The 20,796-nt window shown below is 50.0% G+C and overlaps 1 protein-coding gene across 1 annotated transcript in view; it reads right to left on the minus strand.

Annotated features, from left to right (window-relative positions):
• GPSM1 (G protein signaling modulator 1) overlaps positions 1–20,796 on the minus strand; it is a gene marked incomplete at its 5' end in the record, with an annotated part of 80,412 nt that overhangs the window by 22,225 nt on the left and 37,391 nt on the right. The window contains 2 exons of the mRNA XM_082492449.1: positions 4,158–4,337; positions 7,869–7,939. Of these exons, the coding sequence (XP_082348575.1) occupies positions 4,158–4,337; positions 7,869–7,939 (251 nt within the window). The remainder of the gene's footprint in view (positions 1–4,157; positions 4,338–7,868; positions 7,940–20,796) is intronic.

Raw genomic sequence — 20,796 nt, forward strand, 5'->3', positions numbered from 1 at the left:
ACTGGCTGAGCCCTTCTCCCAGGGCCCGACAGAGCTGCCAGCAGGGACAGGCTCCTCTCCATCCCCGAGATCACTTCGCCTCCCTTCACTTTTCCCTGCCTCCCCTCCCCTCTCCCGCCTCCTCCCATGGGGAGTTTCCCAGCAGTTCAGTAATTAGCATCATCATCACCAATGCTAATAACACCACCACAGCTCCTGCCATCCAAAGCTCAAACAACTTTACAGCCATCATCACGCCTCTGTAACCTCCCCAGGGTAGGCAGGGAAGCAGCATTACCCCATCACGCAGACGGGGAAGAGGGAGGTAAACAAGAGGCAGAGATGGACATCAGACCTGGGAGCTCTGACTCAGGCACTGCATCCGCAGGACACCCCTGTCCCAGGGACCTGTTCCCTGCGGTGAAGCCCCTTTGGAAGGGGGTCAGCGGCTGTGTCGACAGCAGGACTTATCCAGAGATTACATCACTCAGCTCAGGGCCTGGGAGTCCCGGGATGAGTTTTTTTCCCGGGCAACCCCGTGCACAGCCTCAGTTCCCCTCCGTAAAACGACTGTGGGAGAGCAGCGCACAGGGCTGCGTGCACAGCCTGAGTTAGTGTCTTCTGATGGGACAGCGGGTATTGTGGCATCCCATAAAAGCACCTTAAATCAGCCATTAGAACTCACCTCTAGTTAAGAACTTGTTTTATACTGATGGATTAAAGAGGATTTTTGCTTTGAGCATTCACAAAAATGAGGAATCGGGAGGGATTCTTGTCTGAACAGCTTGACCATGGAAAGCTGCTCTCCCACCTTGGGTGGAGTATACTACATTTGATTTAAAAAGTCTCACATGGATCAGAATTACAGCTTTTCAAAAACGCCCACCCACATTCCCCATACAACAGACCAACGTGGCCCTGGTAGCTCCCTGACAGACGGGAACAAAGGCAGAAAGAACACAAGGCAATGGGTTACTTCGCTTTTGGCAAGTACCTGCAAGCTGACGTTGACATTTAAAGTTCTGAGGTCTGGTCTATGCTACAAAGTCAGGCTGGTGTAACTGTCAGCTGGGAGCACCAACACTAAACAAAATTCACCTGAAGCGACCCAGCCTCCTCCACCAGAACATACTGCAGAGAAGTTCTCCTGGCAAAAGAGCCCTTTCTGGAGGGTATGGCATGTGTGGCGGGGCACAGTTTGAGGACAACCAGCTGGCGTAAGCCATGTGCCAGCGAGGCTCTGCTGCATGCAACAGGGCTAACGGAGCATTTGTTCCTATGCCTGGGCAAACAGCACACACAGTGCCGCCAGGCACCCCAATTTTAAATGCTTCTTGAGCCTCTCCAGCTCTGGCTTCTGAGGAGCTCCTGGATTTCTGAGGGTCTTTCACAAAACTTTAGGAAAGCGGATACAAATACAGCTGCATTCACTTTGTGGGTGCACAGGCAGGGGCAAAATCCGGTTAGGAGCTCTGGCCTCCTTGGCAAGGAAGGATGGCAGGATGCCCTGCCGAGAGCAACGCTGGGAGGCTTCGGTGTCCCACCTGCGTTTTGCCAAGCAAACTCCCCTCTGCCATTCGGAGCTTTTGCCTACAAAGACCGCAAACCCGATCATGCTACGTAACTCTAGAGCTACTGGCCTGAAGAAAAACCCAATAAAACACTTGTCACTGTCATTTTTATGGGATCTGGTCTATGGTCCATTAGACACCAAATAAGGGGCATTCCTTAAAACATAAGACAGGCAGTCGCCCTTCTCCTCCAGCCACGAGCACCGTTGCGTGCATTGACCTATTCTCTCTTGAGGTAAAATGGAAGATGTTTAGCGTCTGCAAGGAGGAAGGTGTCATTTTTTTCTCCCCACGTCCCGCTGCTCTGTGTATCCCGTTGAATTCACTCTATGCTGTTTCACTACCACGTGCACCAGGCATGCCTGGGAAACGAACTGAAAATGGACTCTCGAGGCTCAGCTCACAAAGCCAGAGCAAGCGAGGAGCTGACACACACACAGCAAAGTTGGGGCACGCAGGGAAGAGGCCTTGGGTGAGCAGCCGGTGAAAGAATCAGACCGCAGCAGGCAGGGAGAGCCTGAGCCAGCCTCTGCAAGAGCAAACCCTGGGCTTTGCAGCCCTGCTGCGCGGTCCCCCGTACCCTGAAGGGCGGCATGTCCCTCGCCTGCTCGCACCTTCCGCCAGTCAGGAACCAGCGTGTACCTGAAAGACACCTCCTGTGACCGGAGTGCGTATGTCTACACTTGCTCTTTCATGGACGTTCACCAAAACCCCATGTGCACTGTCATGAGGTCACTGGTGGTTGGCAATGTCCCATAGGGCCTTTTCTTAGACACAGCCTACGTACTCACAACCACACTCCTGAGTTATGCTTTTTCCCTTGCTTTTGATGGAGCGTGACTTTTGTTTGGTTTCTGGCTGAACGTCTGAGTTAAAAATACAAGGCTATTTCTGGCAGAAGTGAGGTTTTTTCTGCCTTTGTATTGCCTTGGATGCCCCCGTGCTGCTGTCTCCTTTCTGGCTCAGATGAGCTTTGTTTTCCTTCTCAATGATCATGTTTGCACCGGTGAGCAGTAGGAAATGCTTTTGCTATTAGAACATTTCCACGAGCACTGTTGGGAATGAAGAATGAGCTCAGAGAAGTCAAAAAAAAAAAACCCACAAAACCAAAACCCAACAACCAGTTGGTGTAAAGATCCCGTCCCCAGTGGCCAGAGAACTGAAAATCAGGAACGTCTGTGATCAGAAAGGGGTGTGTATGTGCGCACATGCACTCAGGTACAGCAGGATATGTTCTCCCGTGACCTGCAGACCAGGAACAAACAACTCAGTGCTAAAAACACTTTCAAGCATCCCCACTGTAGACGTCAGGCTTCATCCGAGTTCTGCAACTCAGACCCTTTCTTACCCAGCACAAAAATATTTTATTTTGCTTTTCTTAAATGCCAAGAAAAAAATAGGCCTACCTTTCCTGGCTTAGGTTTATTCCATCTAGAATCACTACATGATCATAGGACTGCGATAGCGTGGTACGGCATCTGTATAAAGCAGGAGCCCAAATACTTTCAAACACCCATTGTCATCATTAAATCTTTGCTGTTACACTCCATCTCTTGGCAACAACAAGGTGAGGACTTGGGGCTTCTCGCTTGAGAGCACTGAGTTCAAGTATTTCTAAGCCCCCTCCCACAATCCAGGAACATGCCATCGTTTGTGGGTGTGATCCCTGACTCCAAGACCGAGAACAAAACCAATACAGCTGCAGGAAGCCTCCCCAGTACGTTGTATTTGCCACACGCCACAACAAACATGAACATAACTGGAAGATAACGGTCTAACAAACAGCCCAACTGTTCAGGCAAAGACATCAAAAAGGTACGTGGAGAGCTTTCCAGGGCACAGGTCCCCACCACCTTCTGGGGAGCCAAACACAGACGGAATCAAAGCTCTTCAACTCTCAACACAAGACTTGCTGCATGCCAGTAACCCATAAATCACTGACATCAGGGCCAGCTCCTCTTGCCAGCTTCTGCTCTTTAGGAAGCACGCTCCACCTAACTTGCTTCCAAAGAGAAGCTCCTAGATAATGATTTTCTATCATCTCTGCCTAATGATTGATGAATTCGGAGACCATTCTGCCCATTTCCACTCTGGAGATCATCAATGTGATTAAGAGACAAGATGGAACAGGACCTAAGGTCCCACATTTGGCAAAAGCAACCAGCATTTTTGGTTGTTCAAAAACCTGAAAAGGGCTCTCTTTCTTGAAGGCAACAAGCCCACTCCTCACGAACCCTGGGAGGCGGATCAAGTCAGGCTCCACAAAGCAAGGGATCCAAATTGCTGTGTTCTTCTGGAATTCAAGGCATCACATCCTGACAGTCCCAAACTCAGGAAAGTTTGGGTCTAGACTACCATCCCTCAAGAGAAGGTTACCAATACCACCACTAAATACCAAGCTCTCATAAACCAGTTCATGATGGAGGTTGGTACCGTTGTATTTGCCTACAGTTGCCCAAACAGTCAACAGCAGAGCTATACGTAGACTCTGTTTTCCAGCCAAGAGGCCACACTGCCACCCGCATACCAGGCTGGAAATGAGGTAAGAACAAACATGCTATAAGAAACTCCCAGATCAGTACTGGAGGAAAAAAATCATCTTCCTACCGACTGTGACACCTGGACTCGGACTTCGCTGGTATCCAGTGGTGATGTACTTGACCCCTGGGACTTTCTCTCTGAACTGGATTGGTGCTCCCGGTATTTCTTTGACCTCGCGGGTAATGACAAGAACTCTTTTCCTGAGATCTTCAGGTCTCCCACATGATGGCTGTCCCCATTCTGGTCCTTGGGAAAGCAAGAAACAGTCATTGCACAAATTGCCTGCCTCAGGTTTACATGGAGATCTGTTAGCAAACATCCACAGAACAGGAGACGCAAGGAAGTAAGAGTTAATGTGGAGTTTAGGTGGTGTGAGTTGCCACTCGTCGTGCAGGGTCAAACGAGGACATTCTGTCTGTCTCTGCAGCGTGTGATTTTAATGAGTGGAGAGGAAGCATCACCCAAACAACGCACAGTAGTCAACTTCTCCACAGGGAGAAGTAGCATCTTCTTAAGAAAAAGAGGTAGAAGTATGGCTGGTTTATTTACAGACATAGGGAACGACAGATGAAAGTCACTGCTGCTAGCGATTTATGGCAACCGCACTCATAAAAACCTCTTCCAAACAGAGTGACAAGCTCATCTTGCCCAGGACACCAAACCCTTGGCACAAGTCCCTCTACTTGCTGTATCTGCACTCCCTCCCAGCACCCAGCTGTGCCGCAGCTCACACCAAACCATGGATGACCCAACCATGCCCCAGGGAACGTGGCTATGCTAGAGGTTCCACAGCATTTCCCACCTCTAGAATTTGGCTCCCAGCACAGATGGAGCACTGGCTGCCTCAGTGTATCCCGCTGTCTTTAGCAAGAAGCGTCCTTAACCCAACGGTTTCCTCAAAGGCAGGTTAACATGAATGGTTGGAGTCCCATTCAGCTATTTTGCCAACCCCCATGCTCCCAGAAGCCCATGGGAACTACAGGGTAACACAACTAACTACAGCAGATGGTTAGAGGCGGTCCCCTGCTCTGTCACTGCTGTCCTCCTTTGCTCTCACAAATCCTCGTGCTCAGTGTTCCCATAGACATATAAAAATATAGGATTATCACCCCTGTGTAATGCATGGGGAAACTGAGGTGACGGAGATTACACATCTCTTGAAGTTTTTGTCCCTTCTCACTTCAGCTCCTCACTTTCCCAGGCCCTGCCCCATGCCTGGCTCCTCCGTTCTCACCCCCTTCCCGTGAGACGCACACAACTCTATCCCTTCTCTGTCAAAAAAGTTATTATCATAACAGCCTCATTACTGCTGTCACACAGATGAGACCTTTGTACAGAAGCACCAGCAGAAGTATTCAGCGTTTAGCTCTGAAGACACTTATTAAAGGCACCAGGCACTTTACGTGTAACCAGTGGGAACTGAGTGCCTAAACCCGCTTGACGCTTTGGGCTTCAGTGTTTCTGGACTGCAAACCACCTCTTTACCACACATAAAGCACTGAGGGCACTCCCCAGGCTGTCCTACTGCAGCAACCTGCAGGTGAAAGGAGCTCGAGCGCAGGTCAGGAGATGACCCAAGGGCCCACGAGGTTGGGATTTAAGGGCACATAGACCCAAAAGCCCAGGATACCGGACAGGATCTGAAGTCACAGCACACCGACAGCACAGTGGGATGCCGTAGCCAAAATGACTTCCATTCCTTGCAATACAAACAGGAATAGCGAGAACAAGGAGAGATTCATTTCCCTAGGTGCTGTTGATGGGACCAACTGCAGCCAGGCTGCTGTACACATTTTGAAAAGCAGCCACAAAATTGGATTTCAGAACTGGAAAGAAACTGCCTTAAAATGCCTTACTGCCTTAGTTAGAGCCCTCAAACTGTTCAGTTCATGACAAAAAGAATAGATGACTCAATTACAGCACATAAGCACCTTCAGGGTAAAAACCAGCATGTGATAAAGAGATTTTCAGTCTGGTAGAGAGAGGCATAAACAAGAACCAACGGCTGGGAGCTAAAACCAGAGAAGCTCAAAACAAGGAATAAGGCACAAGTTGGAGAGAGCAGGATAATCAGGGAAGCAGCGTTCCGGCTATCTGCTGGGACATTCAGAGCTGCCGTGGGTGCTTTCCAAAAGATACGCTCTGCCCAGACACACGACTGCGCACAGAGGCGTCGGACGAGAGTCCCTGGCCTGCGCGGTACCAGGGTCCCTGCTGACTGCGAAGGCTGTCTCTGGCAGAGATGAAGGGCAGAGGGGGTGAGACAGTAACGAGAGGGTGCCGGAGAGATCACAGTTCACTCCACTGATTTATTCGTTACAATCTTATCACCCTCACCATAGCAAGCTTGAAGCAAACAACCCTCTCCCATGACTGTAAGCACCTCTCCCTGGGAGCTGCGGCAGGAGAGAGGAAGGGGAATTGCATCCAAAACTCTCTCGCCAGGAGAGGTGAACTTGCACACGCCCCACGGGACCACTGCAGGGGGAATGGGGCTACTCACGTCTGACTCCACAGTTACAGACTACCCACAGCTCCCATTTACTCCATCCATCCCATACCCCTGCCTGAATTATTGAATGAGGTTCAGCTTTTACACTAAAGAGTAGCAAACCAACAGCATGAGCAGCAAATCACACTTCAGCAAAACTCTCCCTCCTGACAGTCCTCTGGGCCACGCTGCTCCGATGGGGACACGCAGTCGCACGTCCTGACATCAGGCAGCGCTATCGCTGCTATCAGCACCCCAGAGTCGGAGTCGCAGCGGTTAAAGCGGGTAGGAGCAAAAATGGCCAGTGGGCAGTTGGGGGAATTAATAAAAATACAGAAGTGCATTTGGCGTTTAACTCCCAAAGAGAGTTAATTCTGGGAGGAGCTTTTGTCTGGTCCTCCCAGTGCTTACTGGGATGTTTAGGCACTCAAATGGTTTTGCAAGCTGGAGGTTGCTTCCCATTGACCGTCTGCACCTACCTTGCCACTTGGGAGAGTTTTTTTTCTATCTGTGACGCTTCTGTAAAAGGGAAAATGCTCCCTGGGATGCTCGGGATAGCTGTGCCTGCAAAGTGCTGGATGAATGTAAATTATTTGTGCCGCAGACATTCCAAAAAGGCAGAGCCGGACTGCCTGTGTGGCCACCTCCTCTGGGAACGGGCATGACTGAGCCCCATGGCAGCACGAGTGCCTGCCGCTGGGCAGACCCAGCGATCCTGTGCAGGATTTTCTGAGAAACTTAAACGATCCCTGTAGGTGGAAAGGCTCAGTGCCTCCCAGCTGACCGTAGAAACAGCCTTTGCCCTGGGGAGACTGAGAAAACGCTGATCTGCTCAGATCTGACGTTTCCAGCAGCGAAGCGGAGCAGAGACAATCCTTAGAGCTCCTTGCAACAAAACCCTCCGCCTCCTGCAACACACCGTCTCCTGCTTCTGACCTCTCCTTCCCCACTTGTGCCAAACGCAGCACGCCGCTGGGCTGATACGGCACCGAGATTTGCCACCAGCCACTATAGGGGCTAAAACGCTAATGATCACCCCTCTCGATAAAGGGCTGTTTGTTTCAAAAAAGCATAGAAGTGGCTTTTTCAGCTTTCAGTTGTTAAGTGCCTTTTTAGTTAGAGCAGCTGTTCCTCTCCTCAAAGCTCTCTAGAAGCCCTCTTTGGTTAATCCCATCAACTCCAATGATATCTGCTAATTGCATACTTCCCTGCAAGCGAAGCCAGTCAACAAGCCGTTACAGATTCCTACCGATATTTAATCTTTGAGGCCAGACATCTTTGCTTACCTTTTCAGAAGGGAACTTCAGGAGGTCTAAGCTGTCCATGCTGTTCCTTTGGAGTCTCTTTGGCCTGGCTCCTGCAAAACAACGCACTCTCGCATCAGGAGGGTGTCACTCACCGGCAGCACTAATGTCACACAGATAAAATTCAAACCAGGGCAGACCCTCCGCTCCTCTTAACTACAAAGTCAAAAGGACGGGATGCTGCAGCTGTGCTGCCCTTGAGATTCGAATGCATTTTTTCCCTCTGTTGTTTTGGGTCTTTTTCAAAACACTATCACAGCACAGTTGGCAACAACTAGGGCTGCACGAAGCTCTTGCTATCAAACCAGAGGCTAGGTCACACTACGACCCTGATCTCAACTGAGGTCTCTGGAATTTGGGAGTTAGAAACCCCACTCTAAACAATAGTCCGGGGACTGACATTGAGAAAAATCATAACAAAAATATAGTTTAATAGATGTGTAGATTTGTTGCTTTATCTTCATGTTTTTAACTTAAAGAATGCATCTGGGATGCAGCTTTGAGCTTTTCTCTACAGTCACAAGGGCTGGAAAACTAAGTCAAGGAGCAAATATTTTCTATCTCAGGCCCAGCCTTAAGGGGAGCAAAACCTTGTCCTGAAGCTGACGGAGAAATCAGAAAATTTGGCAGCATTCATTATATTTATTTGAGATTTCATAAAATTCCTTTTAACATAATATTCTAGCAGTAACAGAGTGGATGAAACACAGCTCAGCTGTGACTCCTGCTTTCCAAACTCTACCTCCACGTCCAACCTGCTTCCAGCTCCCATTGCCTGGCTCACTAACACAGCCAGGATTTACAAAACAGCCCAGGGATGCCTTCGCCACATCTGGGAAAACTCCTGCCCTTTCACTCTCCTGCTCCCCTTCCCTCATCTTTCCTGAAAGTTCAGTTTAGCTGGGCACCACATGACATCCCACACCACCAACACCAAGGCAGGCAGAGATGAAAGCTTTGGACTCAAGGTCCCGTGACAACTTCCAAGCTTCAGGGAAATCCTCAGGGAGGGCGCATGAATGTATGTGAACTGAAACCCATCCCCGTCCTGAGCCCTGAGAACGGAAACCACTGAGCTTTGTGTGGTTCCTGCAACAGCAAACTCACCAAACCTAAAGATTCCCTGGTTTCCCACCACCACCTGACAGCACCGTTGCTTCTGTTACGGCATAACTATGTTTACAGCAGCTCCCTCGGACCCTGTTCAAACCCAGGGTGTCACTGAGCCGCTCAGAGGACAAACTTAGGAGAAGGCACAAAATTCATAAACCAGTTCAAGACCGACTATAAGCAGAATATGGTCATTAAACGGAAAAAACCACCAGGTAGCAGAGACTTCTGCATTAGCATGTGTCCAGCTCTGCCAGGGCTCCAGATGTGACCAAAGTTGTCTCTAAACTGCAGCAACTCTAAAGACACTGCTGCTTTCAAAAGTTCAATCTCGCTCAGCTGCAAGACAAGCTCAGATCAGCTGGGGCTTCACTAGGAGTCATACACATATATTGTGTCTTATACATAACCTAAAGTTAATTTCACTGCTCCTCGCTACCCTAAAGTGATTTACTTCTTGCAGTGATAAAATATTTCTGCACGTTTCTCTCTCTCTTGTCCAAAAAGCACATCAGCACCAACTTCGTTTTAAGGTGGCTCCATCGCTAGGGTTTGAGTTCCAAAGGGACTGACATCAGCATTAGCAAAAAGGTGCAGAACATATATTGATGTGAATACAGAGAGCAAAGAAAACGCGCAATGATTAAGCAGTCGTCATTTCTACCAAACTCTACCCTCTTCTGCACTGCCAAGCCAGTGGATTCGATCCCGACCGTCAGCGATTGCCGCTGACGAGGGCTCAGACACGGGGCTGCCCTTCCTTTGGAGCGGGCAGGAAAAAGGGACTTTGCTGCCCTTGACAGAGCAGGCAGAACTCTTGATTTTACCATTTTTATTCCAGCTTTTGCCTATATTTACTAAGATATCTTATGTTCGCTAATGTACCTTAAACACCTCCTGGGAGCAGGTCGGGAAAGGCTCATGCTGTTGGATACCAATGAAACCATACAGTCATTTGGTAGCTGAACACATCTGTCATCACAGCCTGGATGTGCACTCAGCCATGAAGAAAACTGAAACCATCAAGCTTGAGCCTCCTCCCACCATAAGGTGGAGTGAGCTGCACCACTCTGGGTGGGCAGGAACAACCCACCACCCCACAGAGCCACCAGTTCACTCCATACAGGATTCCCCTTCCATGTGCCAGATGCTACCCAAGCTTACACTCCCCCAGGGCACCAGTGACACCAGTTTTCAGCTGAGGGGACCCAGAGCTCTTAAACAAAGCCAAGGTCCTGTACCAACTCAGTCGGAGGCACAAGACACCCCACACGCAGCTCCCATCGCTCCACCACACTCCCACCAGCAACCTGTGGGCATGGGCAGGGAGGAGGTGGCCGTGCAGCAGCAGGGTGGCTACCACTGGCCCCAGGTCTCCCCCCCTGCTGCTAAATGAGCAAAGGGGCTTTTGGCTGCTGCCACCTCAGTCAGGCAGGAGCCCAGTGAGGGGAAGGCAGTGGTGGGTTGTGCCCGGTGGCTCCTGGTTACGCACGATGACATTCTGGACATCGCTATGGCTGCTCACGGCTCTCAGCTTCCCTCAGAATAACCTACAGTCTTATTTGTGGAGCAGCGAGGTGGGTCTGGCATAAAAGACACCTACAAACACTTAATCAGAAGGCACATTTGGGTTTCAAAGCAATGCCCAAGAGGCGAGGCCAGCATCTGGAAGTGAGCGTGCGTCACAGCGGCTTTTAGCAGCCACTTCCAGGAAAGCAAGAAAGGAGCGAAGTGTGTCTGATTAGATAAACACACATCATTTCCAACAGCCTAAAGAGTCGTTAATTATACACCTCCGTCCTCAGGTGCTTTTGTACATTTGCAATAGCATTAAACTGCTGGCCAGAAACCATTAATCTCTGATCTGAGAAAACCTGCCTTCCCCTTTGTTAATTTAATATACGTAGTCAGCTGAGACTACCCCAGCAATTAGGGCACGCAGAACAATTTGTCTTTTTCAGTTGTTTTGATGCTGGTGTTCCTCTGTTACCATGTGGATTTCACATCCAGTTGAGCTGAGAGAGGAAGCAGCCAGGCGTTACAGCCTCGACTCCAGAGCCGTCCAACTCAGCTATTTTCTTCCAGAAGAAGACGCAGCCAGCGCCGGGGCCAGACGCTGGCCTCTCAAAAAGCCCACGGTTCCGCCATCCCCACTCACCGCGAGCTGTCCCGCAGGTGGAGCAAGCAGCACCATTAAAACCAGCAGATAGAGGAATTAAGAGGCTACCTAGCGGTCAGGGCTATCGTAAACCAGATCGACACAGGCAGCAATTCCAACCACCCGTGAGGGAGCTTCTCCCCTTTACGCCACAGCGGACAGGCTCGGTAGCCTGCACATACTCAACTTCCAGTAGAGCAGAGAGATTTCGGTACTCACAAGCACCCCACGACAAAAGGAGTCCCGTTAGCTTTCTTTCTCCGACAAGGACATTCCCTCAGATGGCTCCAGACGTAACTTTCGGTCTCTTCCAAGTCATTTCTCCCAGAAATACCTTCAGCACCACTTAATACTCAGCAAAAGTTCAACTCTGCCTCTTTCTCCCCAGTGCCGATCAACAGCAGCAACAGCCGCCGTGGATGCAAGAGGTTGAGCAGCTGAAAACCCGGGTCTGTTCCTCTGGAAGGTTTTTTCCTCTCTCTCCAGTATTTATTGGCATGTTTACCGAGCCTACTGCAGAGTAACGGAAAACCTCAGGGGCATTTCTAAATGCTGGCTCTGTCTTTAAGGTTTACTGAGGTCTCTAATAGAGCAAGTTGAAACCTTCTTGTGAACATCAGCTGAGCGACGCTACTGACTGGCTGTATTCATACCTTGTTTTTCTGGAGCTCCTCAGATGTTGTTCTTTTCACTGCTCAGGCTCAGAGTTGTTGTTTCTTTTTTAAATATTTTTTTTCAAAAATCTCCCCTCCCCCCACCCCCCCCAATCTACACACCACCACAAACTAGGACTTTTTTTTTTTTACTTTTTGCTTTTGCAATTTGGTTCCTGAGGCAAGTTTAACGGTTTTCACATTCTTGTATTTTAAAAGTCGGTGAAGCAGTCACCTCCCTCCCGGAGGAGAGGCAATGGACTCCGGGGAGAGGGAAGCTCACTACAACAGAGCAGAGGGCGATGCTCGCGTGCTTGCCTGCGTGCATAGGAGCCATTCTTGCTTCCCCTGGCTCCTTCGCATCCCCCATCTCACAAATACTCCCTATTCTTCCATCTTTGGGACACTAACCCAATACATCCATGTCAGATACCCACCCAGACCCATCTTCTTTTCTCGCTCACATCCCCACCCTGCAGAGATGGGGACGGCCCCTCTGCACATCCTTGTCCTACCTGGGATGACATGGATACAGGAACCTTTATCTACAATATCTTTCACAGCCAGAAGTTTGGTAGTGCATCCTCCCCCCTCTCCTCGGGCTTTTTAAGCTGATCAGTGTAGAGCTACACTGCACCCTGCATGTCTGACGGAGAGGCTAAAGCAGAGCTGACATGGCGCACGCAGCAAGCGCAGCATCTTCCCCCATTCTTCTCCTATGCCCTTAGGTATCTGCCACCAGCTCCACACGGTCTGGAAGGGCAGGATCAGTATGGTCTCCACAGGGAAGGAGTCTCCCCGCGCCCCAGGCAGGGCCTCCAACAGGCAAGTCTTTGGTTTTCAGGGTGCAATTGGAGAAGAAATGCTCACACAGCAGAAATTCTCCAGCAGTACCTCGCTACAAAGGGAGATGTGGCCACAGAAAACACAAGGAAGTGTTTTATTGTAGGATGGTGATGGGATCATCCCATGTAAATTTGGAGTAGGGCAAAGCCGGGTAGACAGTTTGGGCAGAGTTTTGTTCCTATACGGACAGTCTCCATATCCAACTGGCACTCCTGAGATGTCAGAGTTGACAAGATCGAGCAGAACATGTGTAGCAGCGACTCAGGGAGCCCTGCCAGGAGCTCTCATCAAGCTGACATGCACTTTGATAACTCCTAGGCTCTCCCCCATCTCCAGCAGCTTGGAGAGCTGCCTACTCCATCCCTCTTTGAGACGAAGCAAACCCCCCTGACGCAGATCGAGGGACAGTTCTATTTGCAGGCCGGGAATGCGCCGTAGCCCCCTGGGGTGGCTGTACCAGAGGAAGCAGAATTAAACCTGACAGTGGACTCCACAGAAGACCAACAGGGAAAGGTTGTACAGCCAACTTCGTCCACCCTCTGCCTCCAGCACTCCCGGCTGAGCAGCAGCACAGCTGAGCAGGAACAGTTACCCCATGGAGCACAAGCTTTGCACCCCAAAAACCACAACAAATCTTGCCATAAGCACTTGCTGCGTTTTCATGAAAAGGTCATTTCTCTCTGTACCTGTATTAACTGAGATACTGACTTGTCTTTTGGGTGAGTTCTTCCAGCCCAGGACAGTGCCTCCCCACGTTTGCACAGATCCCAGCATTTCAGAACCTTGATTTTGGCAGACAACTCTAAATATTGTTCAATATGGTTAAATTAGACCAGCCAGCGAGTCAGTCAGTCGTTTGGGGTGCAAGACTGGTCTTGTAAACCCAACCAAGCTCAGAAGTGACCATGGAGATAGGCTCACCGAGCATCTCAAATCATATGCTTCTGACATCTAATCAGGAAAGCTCTGTCAAGCTCGTGCTCCGTTATTACAGCAAACTCTTCAAGGAGGAAAGGCGGGGGGTGGGGAGGAAGCATGCACAGCAGCAAGGAAGAAAAAAAAAAAAAAAAGGGAGAGAAAAAAAATAGCAGTCTGGTAGGACAAGCATCTCATTTAAAGCTTTAATTAGTCTTCAAACACATAATGGGTTCTGGCACTATAAATCCACTTGACCTCTATTATTGCCAGCACTTGAATGATAAATGCTGGTATTTGTTTTCCCAGTTGTTACTGGGACAGAACAATACTTTTCTCTAAATAGAGAAACCAAATAATATCAGTTATTTACGACTGTGCCATAAGATGCTGGCACCAAGCTGTGGTGTGCTGATCCATGGGAAGGACCATCTGCTTACCCCCCAATCCTTTTGACAGGAAAGGACCAGGGGAACCCTGACAGCTCCGCCCCTTCCGTGTCCGAGAATACAGCTAGGTGGGCAAAACAGCATTTTTCTCCCTGTCAGTTTTTTGAGGGCTTTTCTGGCTGCACGGCGTAGACAAAAGCCAAGAGCAGGTATGGCTTACAACAGAAAGGATAGTAAATGTGAAAATAATAAAGCCAATCCATAGCTAAGGGCCAGGGAAAGCTGTGGGGAGGCTGTTTTCTATGTGGTGTCACATCAGACTTCCTCAGGAACGCGTTGGTCCCATGGCCCTCCATCCTCAGCTCTCCATTGTCAGAACCGGGAGCGAGGAGGACAGGAATGAAACCTCTTCTGCTGGGAAGATCGGGCTCCAGTGTGTTTGCTCTGACATGCTGTATTCATTGGCACACAGACAGCACACAGCTGAGCAAATATCAACCTTCCAGACAGATCCTGAGCACTACAAAAAACTTCTCCAGAATAACAATTTTGCAGTTTTTTTTCCCCTGTGGCAAAACTGTTCCTTTTTTTAAAAAAAAAGTACATACAATATGCGGTAATAAAAAAGTTACTTTTGAATCAAGATGCTCATCTGCCTGATTTGGCAGAAGATGCTTTGCGTATGTGTCACCCGAGTTTTGCATCCTCCAGGATCCAGTCTGACAGCTGAACAACTGGCTGAAAATAACAGCAATATTGCACATCTACACGGTACCCAGGAGCCCCTTGACATTTGGCTGACTGCGTGCAGGGTGAGCAGCTAGCACAGAGCCTTCTCAGATGGGGAGAGGGAATAAGGAGACGCTCTGGACCGCGTGCCAGAAGAGCCTTCAAATTCACATGGAAGAGGTAAGACTTGGAGGAAAAGTCCTCCTTGGAGATAGCGATGGCACAAGGGAGCTACTTTCCCCCAGTGGGGGCAAAACCAAGGTAGCTCAGGAAAGCTGCAGTCTTTGAGTAAGAAGGTCATCTTACATCTTGTGGCCATACAAACTATTACTAATTGCCATGATGTTGGGCGCATCTTTGACTCCCGTTTTCCCCCACATGTGCAATGTGCATTAGCTTTTCTCTAACTGAGCAAGGCAGAAACAAAGCTTATTTGCAAAAACAAGTGTTGGCAATTTAGGCCAAAGAATGAAGTATTTTGGTACGTATTTGCAGGATCTGGAAAATGCTGAGCACCTAATCACACACCACCTAACAGATAGTCAAATACAAGCCTTGGAGCTTGTGGGAAGCTTGGAGCCATGTGTTAGAGGAGGCCTCCTATAACCATCATCTCCCCGAGGCAATGGTCTGCTTAATAGAATAACAGTTGTGGGGACAGGAGGATTTTCTGGGAGATAAACTGAGCTGGGTGGAGCAGGTTGGGAGGAGGCATGTAACCTCGGGGCTAATTTAAGAACAGCCATGAAAGGCTTGGCAGGAACACCTGGCTTTCTTCTAAGAGCAGGATTTTCTCTGCCAGTGCCTAGCAGAGCCTCATGACCTCCCATCTTCCGTTATCAGCTTGTGTTGAACAAGCAGAGATCAAAAAGAAACTCAGTTTGAGCTAGCAAGTGACACACGGCGATTAACACAGGCAACATCTCCAGCAGCTAGACAAGCCCAATTACTGCAGCTGTGTCCTAAACACTGACTCAGGGAGGGCAAGACAAAGAGCAACACACATGTCAGAGCATTGCAGTGATCAAACGCTCACAGTAAAATCCTCTAAAAAGAGGGGCAATGTACTTGATCCCTCCTCCTGGATGCTGTTGTGAATCAGTCACAAGCTTGCCGAAGCCAAGCACTTTCCAGCTACCGGAATATGGCTGGCCACACTGGATGGACATGGAATTCATGAGCTTTGCCTCCACAAGCTGCCAGGTCTCTGCTAAGCAAAGGTCTGCTGTCTGGGTGCTTGTCCCTGCCAGGCTAGGGGCCAGGCTTGCTGCTGAGCAAAGGAGTATGGTTCCTAAGGGCAGTCAAGAGATGATGGTGACTCATGCTGAGGGTCTTGCTTTGCTCAGTGAAGTGCCAAAGCAGACCATGGCCATCCATACAAAAAAAATTTTAAGAGATAAGAAGTCATTCTAGCTGGGTGAGAATTTTCTTCTTCTCGGTCCCTTTCTTCCTCTGTGCTCCAAGAAAATGCAGTAAGCAGAAGCATCTTGTTCCTAATAGTAATACTGTACTTTTAGAGAGAAGATCATCATAACCATAGGCATTTCCCACATGTTGGCTACCAAAGGAAACTGTCTGTGGAAACTGCATCGGGGAACCAGACAGCACACCCCAGAGCTGGGATGGCTGCAGGAGCCTGGAACTGCAGCCAAAGAGAACTTCAGGCTTCCCAGCCCGGAGCAAGCATTTACGTAAGGAACTGACAATTGCCAAAAAGTAGCTCTCCCACAACAAGAGGTACCTTGACTTAATGGATGGCTTTGCCAAAAGCCACGTTGTACCTTCTCTGCCTCATCGTCCTTTCCAGCACTTGCAGTCTCCCCTGGCATCGAGATAACACAAGCACCTGAGTTTCATTAGCACAACATCCCCTCCTCCAGTCCTGGAGCATTTCCTCTGCTGGGAGCTGAGAAGTCTTGCTGTACATTACATTGACACTGGGAAGGAGACTCGCGTACAGAGCAAGATGAGAGAAGAACATTAAATACTTCTTAACGCTTTGAGAAGAATATTTTAAAGCTTCATAAAGCCAATACTGGGGCAGTCTGAACTGAGTGCTAAATTACTCAGTTTAAATCCAAATGACTCAGAGGTTCATCCCCCCATAAGTGCTGCTGGAATGATTTACCAGCTGTAATAGCAGAGGTTACTCAGATTTGGAAAAGACTCATTACAAAGATAATGAAGAGGCTTCCTTAGAAGTCCTAAATCTTCACCCAAGAAGCGCCCCCCTCCATGCAATTGGCACTCCTGTCCTTCCTGTCCTGCTCCCTTAAGCATCACAGTAAGGACCACCACAGACTCAGGTCTTTTTGGACGCCGTCCTGCAGGTGCCTTACTGGGACGCACGTGGGAACGTTTGCGCTAGCACTCCTCTGAGCTCGGAAGCTAAAGCTCCACTGAGCATCCGTTAGAGCACAATAAAGCAACCAGACCACTTCGCGTTCTGCCTTCCACTTGGCCAAAAGCTACTCTGCTTCAGTCAACAACCTCATCCATCAAAACCCTGCATAAGCAGGTACAGTTAAGCAGCATGGCCTCAGGCTTTCATTTTCAGAAAGAAAAAAGGCTGGGCTGCAGCCCATCAGCTCTTGGGAAAAATCAAATATAGCTGAAGATACTTAATATTAAGCAATTTCAATTGCTGCTATGCTTACTCAGTCTGACCGATAAGAACAGGGCAGGTTCCATGCCCAAGCCGTTAGCGATGTGACCCCCTGTCCTCATCTGCCAAGTGAAAGGCAAATGCGACACCGAAACTGCAGTCACAGTGAGCAGGGTTGTCCCACTATCAGAAGGACACTGGTCTCCGAGAGCCACATCTCTCAGCTGTCACCCAGCGCAGTCCTTCGCAGAAGGGTCGAGCAAACCACGGAGAAGGAACCTCCCCATCCCTGGGCAGCGTCCCAGGCTGGCATGGGTTAGCAGCACTGCCCCCTCCCTGCTTCGCATCAACAGAGGGCTGGTCACTCTAGCATGTTTCGGCAGCCCTAAACACTTCTTAGATACTTCAAAGATATTTAAAGCAAGGAAACAAACAAAACCAAACAGGCTGGGAAACATAAAAGCGGGTTTCTTCTATCCCTGTCTAATTGATCCAAGGGTTCAAAGATTCCTGTGAAGAAGGCAAGCTCAAAACCGCACCGAGGATGCAAAGACCCATATTCAAAGCCACACAGAGCTGACTACTGCTGAGGAAGAAGAGGGGTCTCACGCCCACCCAGGCTCAGCTGCCTCTCACGCAGGGGTGAGCAGGACCCCGCGCAGAAGCTCCCGAACACCAAAGCAGCAGACTCGCCCTGTGCCTGCCCTTTTCCAGCAGAAGGTGTGCAGAGAGCAGGGGGAGTCAGGCTCACGGCCGAGCCCTCTCCTGCCCTCAGAGCTTGTTAAGCACAGCCGGGCAGCAGTGTCTGCGTACAGCAAACAGCACAGAAGCCATGCCAGGAACCAGCTTACAATGCTCTGAAAGCACCTACGTGCCAACGCCTTCTGGATACATCTGCATCCCTCCCCACCTACACCCAGCTGCCAGGAGAGGTGTTGCTCAGTGTTTCCTAACGCTACCGATGCCATCGGAGACGGCGGCTGAGGCTGACGCACCGCTGAGAGTGGAAGAAAAGCAGCCTAGAGTCAGTTTTCCCTTTGGAGAGGCACAAAGGCTGGCTGGGGCTGCTCTCTGCCTTCTGTCCAGCACCCCCACCCCCTTGGTGGTGGGGGACTCCCTTCCCCACGCTCCCTCCCAGCGGGAGGCTGGCAGGCTGCCCTGGCCAGTGCCAGCCTCCAGAGGGGAGAGCTGACGAGGAATAATTGAGGAGGGGAACGCTGCAAGGCTGCGGTCTGTTCAGGGTACACCAGAGACCCAGGGACAGCCCAGGCAGGCACTGCCACCGGGCTCGGGCTAGGAAGGGCTCAGCTCCGTGCTCCCGATTCACTGCTACCCCCGAGCACTCGGCACAGCCAACTCCTTGCTGAGCAGATGCCGCAACCTCAGCCCAAATTAATTGATCTAGAAAAGGGCAGCCAGCGCTCCCACCCCGCAGCCGGCAGCTGTGCCAAGGGCAGAGCCGGCTGTTTGCACCGTGGGGCATCTCCCAGCACCAGGCAGCACTTCTTGTTCACGAGGCCCATGGCAGGGGGGATAAACTAGATGATCTTTAAGGTCCCTTCCAACCTAAACTAGTCTATGATTGCCTTTGCCCCTGCAAAACAACTCCCTTCTAGGCACAGCGAGTTCCCTTACTTCCCTTCAAAGGCAAAAGCCAACCAGTACTCAATGCTTAACTTGTGGTGTGTGAAAGAGGGCAAGACCAGTTTTCAGGGCCACATTTTTGGGTGTTTGGAGAAACAGACACAGCCTCTGTTTATTTGGTTCATGTTTTAGCTGCTCTCTAGCTTCTTTTAGTTTGTTGCTTTAAGCTCTCTGTGTTTGCGTTTCGTGACAAGGTCGTTGCTTTCACAAGACTTTTGCAGCACTGCCCCACTTCCCCGGCCTCCAGCTTTGTCTTCTGACGTCCAACGGCTCTCAGAATATTAATTAAAATCACAAAAAGCTCAGGAAGAGGAGCCAAAACAGCATAGGAAAACATCAGACACTCCTTCCTCCTCCAGGCCCCCAGCGGAGGGCAATGCCCAAGACTTAGAAGCAGAAGTAACCTGTGAAGGACATCACAGTCTGATGGGTCTGGCTCACAGTTTCTCAGCCAACGGTACAGATTTTCCCAGAACTCAAGTTTGCTGTGAAACCTTATTCTACCTGCTTGATGAAATTAACGTGTTTTATAACATGCTTGCCCCATCAGATGATTTTAGCATCCTTATGAATATGCATTTTCTAACCTTAAGCAGGGAAAATAATCTGAACAGAAAAAAAAAAAAAATAAAATTGCAAGCTCTCCTCGCCATGAGATTTGTTGACATTGAAAGGCACTCTGGTTCAGAAGTCAACTTGAATCTCAATTCTCTCACCTGCTTCCTATTACAGAAGCAGATGTTCCTCTTGCTGCAAATTGCTGCTATTAATAATATAAATAATTATGCTTTTCTAATCATTTAATAGGTGCACAGAAGGGTACTAAAGTTCCTGGCAGCCATTAAATACATCTCCCTTCTTCTCAAGGGCTCAGAGACATGTTGGTAGCCTCTCTTATCCTCCACTGAAGTTCAGAATAAGAGAACTGAAGCCAGAATAAAAGCTAAGGAGAAACCAAGTGAGCCTGGCTCCTCTCTGCAGGCTGCCGTGCAGCCCCGTCCTCTCTCCAAATCTCTACATGACAGGGACAGCACCTTTCCCACCTGAGATTCATGCTTCAGAGCCCGCACGTGGCTAAGCACTGCAACACTCGTGCTCCCTTCCTTGCGCAAGATGCTGCTGCACAGCCCCAGCTGATTTTTACCTCCCCGGCAGGTTCCCAGGACCCAGCGAGGGGCAGCACCCCCCATGTCCCGCTGGCTGGGGAAGCCCCAGTCTGAAGGGAACCTGCCCCGGGCACTGTGGTCCCTCCCTCCCTGCGCTGCAAACTTCAGTCACTTGCTGGTTTTCCTCCAGAGAACACTTTATCCTTCTGCTGACAACAGCCCCAGCCTTGGGAACGTGAGCAATGACACCACAGATTAACGAGGTCACTGCAACCTCCAGCAAACACTGCCCAATTACAGCTGCTCACCCCCCCCCCCCCCCTTCCACCCTCCAGCGACCACGCACGCAGGCCGGAATGGCTCCGGCTCTGTCAGATGAGAGAAAAATCACTACTGGCTCCAGATGTTAACATAGCACAGGCACATCTGGATCACCGGAGGGCAGTGAGCGGCCCGTGGGCCACACGCTGGCTCTGCCTTGCCCTGCCTCACCTTCCGCGTTAAGCCCAGTGACCGACCAGGCTTGCCACGTGCCTTCAGCAAAAAAACCCCAACCCTTCAGCGCCACGCGCTCTCCCGGTATCATGCGGTTGGTGGGATTGTGACAGGGGGGTAGTGGGGCTGTGTCACCGCCCGGGTGGGGGACACTGCCACAAGCCAGGCTTGGCTCTCCTTGGACCAAGACCCTCCCTGACCCCCAAGTTACACTGTCCCACCTGCAGTGGGACACCAGACCCGTCCATAGCAGGTTGCAT

Source organism: Vanellus vanellus, assembly GCF_965231255.1.
Source record: "Vanellus vanellus genome assembly, chromosome: 18".
NCBI classification, from domain to species: Eukaryota; Metazoa; Chordata; class Aves; order Charadriiformes; family Charadriidae; genus Vanellus; species Vanellus vanellus.